The 5,000-nt window shown below is 46.2% G+C and overlaps 1 protein-coding gene across 1 annotated transcript in view; it reads right to left on the bottom strand.

Moving 5' to 3' along the window:
• The window catches only part of LOC115548258 (arf-GAP with GTPase, ANK repeat and PH domain-containing protein 3), a gene marked incomplete in the record, with an annotated part of 58,665 nt that overhangs the window by 45,058 nt on the left and 8,607 nt on the right, over nucleotides 1-5,000 (bottom strand). Inside the window, 1 exon segment of the mRNA XM_030362740.1 lies at nucleotides 2,377-2,435. Coding sequence (XP_030218600.1) covers nucleotides 2,377-2,435 — 59 coding nt within the window.

The following is a 5,000-nucleotide window of genomic DNA, read 5'->3' as shown; positions in this document are numbered from 1 at the left end:
AGCACTTTTGATATGCTTTCGCAGTTGCTCCAATATCGATCGTATTACTTTCGACTCTTCCTCTTCCTCATCCTCAACCTTGGAAGCCACTTTGGACGACAAGTGTCCAAAGGCAAAAGGGGATGAGTGTTTTAGGTGGATTGGACGGAGCTTTTATTGTGGAGGTTTTGCTCGGTATGGCTACAACCATACACAGGCTGAAACGTGTGTCCAAAGGCAAATGGGAGATGAGTGGTTTAGGTGGAGCGGTGGCAGCAGGAGGGGGCTATTATGGTGGAGTTTGTGCTGGTAATGGCAACATGCACACACAGAGGCTGAAACATCTGTCCAAACGGCTTCCAAACGCAAAGGGGAGATAAGGGGGTTTGGTGGAGCGCTGGCAGGAGGGGACTTTTATTGTGAAGGTGGTGCTGGGAATGGCAACATGCATACAGAGGCCCGAACATGTGTTTGGTCCCCCTCCCCCGCCGCGCTGGGCCGTCCACATAGTCGGTGGGCGGTAGAGCCAGGTATGGTTCTAATTACTGGTTAGTCCGACACAAAGGAGACTCCGCTTTGGGTTGTTTCAAACACAAACAGGCCCCCCGAAACAAGCCTAAACAGCTATGGACACACCGGTGTGTATATATACTTATATATATATAGGACGCAGGACCGCAAAACAGATGCATATTAATACATCTAAATAGCTATGGAAACAATGGTGCGTTATGTATAGGACACAAGACCGCAAAACACACACATAGAGAGAGAAAGAGACGGAGATAGAGAGAGACAGAAAGAGAGAGGAAGAGAGAGATAGAGACAGAGAGAGAGAGACAGAGACAAACAGAGAGGGACACACAGAGAGAGAGAAAGAGACGGAGATTGAGAGAGACAGAAAGAGAGAGAGAAAGAGAGAGATAGAGACAGAGACAAACAGAGAGGGACAGACACAGAGAGAGAGAAAGAGACGGAGATAGAGAGACAGAAAGAAAGGGAGAAAGAGAGAGAGAGAAAGAGACAGATAGAGAGAGAGACACAGAGAGAGAGACGGACAGGGGAGGGAGAGGGAGAGGGAGAGGGAGAGGAGAGAGAGAGAGAGAGAGAGAGAGAGAGAGAGCGAGAGAACCAAGACACAACATAATGTCGGAGAACACAGAAAGTAGAAGGAAAATAGAAAGTGCAACATGACAAGCCATCCGGCCAGCTTGCGATACGGTCCTCATAAAGTGCACTCGCTGCATCAGCAACAGTTGCAAGATGAAAGGCTAGACTGTCTCCTGTGGTACGTCGCCCTGAGGAGTGGAGGCTGGAAAGCATTATGCAGCCCCCCAACTTCATAATGATTAAGGCAAACACCAACATGTCTTTAAAGGCTGTGCATAGCGGCTCCTATAGGAGCATGTGTATTGACCGATGTAAGTCGCTTTGGATAAAAGCGTCTGTTAAATGCCCCAATTGTAATTGTAATGTTTTAACTGCAAACACACAACAATCGTGTGAGATTCTGTGTTCTAGTCAGGCCATCGCCATAATTTCAAAGGACCCGACACATGAATTACCCGACGAGGAAACCAGGGGAGATTAAATCATTCAAATTAGACAGGAGATCATCCACCTTGGCAACCGTCAGGTGGAATATTGTTTTTTTAATCGCACACCATAATGAAGTACATTTTACATATTCCTGTGTGCAGACCTGCTAATTAACAGGTTGCAGCCCTGAAAGTGAATACACTGTGTTTGAAGTCGGACGTGTTTGAAGTCAGAGCCGTGATAGGATTTTCAATAAATATCCCTTCTCGAACAGTATACCGTCACTTCCATTGAGGTGATCAATTTTTCCATTCGATTTTATTTGTATACTCCTTAATCACCAGTACAGTCTCAAAGGGCTTCTCTAAGGTGTTCTGCACAGCGTAGGGGAGAAATGTATAATTCACATTGTTCAACTATATAATACACATTGGTCAATATCTAGCCATCACCTCAGTGAATCAGGACGGCATACTGTAGATGGTTTTAGTATTCAAGTCACATGGGGGACATTAGCAGTGTGATAAGCCGCGGTCGCGTACGGTTCACGGGCAAGCTAACCCAAAACTGCCACTCAGCCTGCGTGTCCGACTGCGATGCTCTCCTACGTTGCCATGCCAACGCATCTCATTAGAAATCACCACGTTCCGTGCCAGGGACATTCGTTCCTTGTTTGTCGATTGCATTCCAACAGTTCTCATGCATAATGCAAATAAAATAAATCCAAGATTTAGCGTGGACTGATGTGTCCTCGTTCACGTTCACATCTACGTATATAGAATTAGGAGTTAGAATCCCTGACCGACCTGACATACTGAGTTCACAAGGTTTAGTGCAACAGAAGTTACAGCTACTCACCACTTTCAGCTCTGGAACTGATCGACTCAGTGTCCATTCTTGGCTGTTGACGAAGGAATCTGCCGGAAGAAAGAAAAGAAAAAACAAGGCAATGAGCAACATTCAAATTTAGCAGGCGCTTTTTTTCCAAAGTGACTTACAGCCGTTCATACACACATTCACACCCTGACGGCGGAGTCAACCACGCATGGCGACAGCAAGTTCGTCAGGAGCAGTTAGGGTGACGCGTCTTGCTCAGGGACACCTCAACTCGCTAGGAGGAGCCGGAGATCAAACTAGCGACCTTCCTGTTACAAGTCAACCCGTTACGTCCTGAGCTAAACCAACCCCGCAAACCAAATTCCTGGTTGCTTGTGTTTTGGACCGTTTATCATTATAGTTTGTGTCCGATTGAAATTGCTTCTGTATTCAAGGGTGTACAGATTTGCATAACACTGCATTTGTACTATTGATCATCAATAATAACATGTCGCCCACCATGAGAAAATGATTGTGTTAAATATGAAATAAATCCTAAACGTAACTTGTTTGCCCTTTGTCCAACCACATTAAATCCATTTATTTATGCATTTGCATTTTTCAAAACTAATAACTGTTGATTTGCAGAATCCCTGACGTTTCATCATTCGGCGCAGCAACGTTTAATTAAACTATTTGACAAGGAAAGCTGTCGATTATCCAGCCTCTTATTACTTTTGGAAAAAAAAGGGCATTTAGAGGCTTAACGTGAAATGCTTTGATTCATACCTGGTAGACAGGCAGGACAGAGCAGTCTCTCAAGGTACAGAGACACACCAACCCTAAAAGCACAGCCGTCTTTCAATGAGCTGCAGAGCCAAACTAATGTGTCAAAACAAGTATTACACCAAATCCCCAGCACCCTCCTCCACCACCCCCATTCCCCCGCTTCCTGTTTGGGTTCAAGGATTTCCCAACACCTGAACACCCATGCAGATGCCAATCTCTAATAGACAGGGGTAAACACCTTGTCTAGAAGGAAGCGAGGCGAAAGAAAAGAAAATGTGGAGTCCACACTTTTTTTCTCCCCCTCAACCCAAAACAACGAAGCACTCAGATAGGCTCACAGGAAAGCTACAAAGAGCTTTCCGGGAGTGTTCCAAACAGCGTTACGGAGAGGTAAAGAAGAAAATGACATGGATTTAAGAGAGGTATGCGTCACTGACACTTAAGTCACCCCCATTGTCCTCTTACTGATTGCATTTGTCAACCCCACTTTGCAGCGAAGGAGCATCAGTGTGAATCTGTAACAGGTTGGAGAAGACCACGCTGCATACATATATCTACAAATTAGTATTACCAGTCTCCCTCTCCTGTCACGGATCAATTCTCCTACGCAGAAAATAAGGGAATTTGTTAGAAGCCAGAGCACAGGTCTGGGATTCTCGGTGGTGCACAGCAGAGATGTATTTATCCTCCACAATCCCACTGGTGAGTGTTAGCACAGTACTAATCGCTAAGCCCGATCAATAGCGCTCTGACACCTCGTCAGAAAACCAGAACATGGACATTGGTTTTGATTAAGTGCTCGGGGCCTCTGTGTTTGTCTTCGGGTATTAACTGGTACATTATGAAATAAAGTTACTTTTAATTTGTTATCCAGAGCGACTTGCGTTCAGACACGTACATGAGGGAACAGGCAGGCGCTGGGCATCGGTTAAGAATACCCACAGGTCGGGGGATTGATCCCAGCACCTTTTAACTGGGAGTGGAACCCCGGACAATGATTTGAACAAAGATTTGGATGAAACCACATGGGGAAGGTAGGGACGGGATTCCGCTACTATTTAGCTAATGCCGGTGGTGCCTCTAATAGCATCGAAGAGGGCCATCAGAAGGCCCTTTCTGGGGGAGCTACACCAGGGTATAGAGGGCCACTATCGCACAATTGCCTCTTTGTTCCAAGTAAGGCACTGCAGCTCCTAGACTAATTTCTCTTTCATCATTGACCATTAGGCCCCTTTGCCTTTTTCTTCTTTCTTTTTTTATAACTTTAAACACAACTAAAAGTAAAATAGGAAAATAGAAAAAGGGAAAATCCTCCCGGCATCCAAAAGTGAGGCTCCCCGGCCTTCAGCCCATTAAATGGCCCTTACAACCCGTAGAACACATTTTATCCTCTCATTACTCAACGAGGAGGAGGAGGACAGTGCGAGACCCAGCATGCCCGGACAAGTATCACGCAACTGCTCGCAACGCGCTGTGCTATCGAGAACGGGATGATGATGATGATGAGCGAGTGGAACACACTCCTCCCCCCCCCCCCCGTTCTCAGGTCTGCTCTACTGCAGCTTAATTGAGTTCATGCCCTCTCCTCTGACATCATTCTCTGAATATGAACCAACCCACGAAAGAACTGAAGGCCTTGAAACGCCGGATTGATACCGCGCGGTTCCCGCATCGGCAACGCAGAGCGCTTGCGGGGACACCGGGTTCTTTGTCTCGATCGCGCGAGGGGGAAAGAGGAAAAAAAACGGATCTATGAAGCCAGCTTGTTTGTCATGTTTCTCGGGCGACTGCACATGTCTGTTTGAATAACAATAATCCAATGGCGGCCGTTCTGAAGCACAATCCCTCGCTTTCATTTATTTCTCATCGAGGGAAAG

Source organism: Gadus morhua, chromosome 8 (assembly GCF_902167405.1).
Source record: "Gadus morhua chromosome 8, gadMor3.0, whole genome shotgun sequence".
NCBI classification, from domain to species: domain Eukaryota; kingdom Metazoa; phylum Chordata; class Actinopteri; order Gadiformes; family Gadidae; genus Gadus; species Gadus morhua.
Note: the sequence above shows the minus strand (reverse complement) of the source record. Positions and strands in the feature narration are given on the sequence as shown.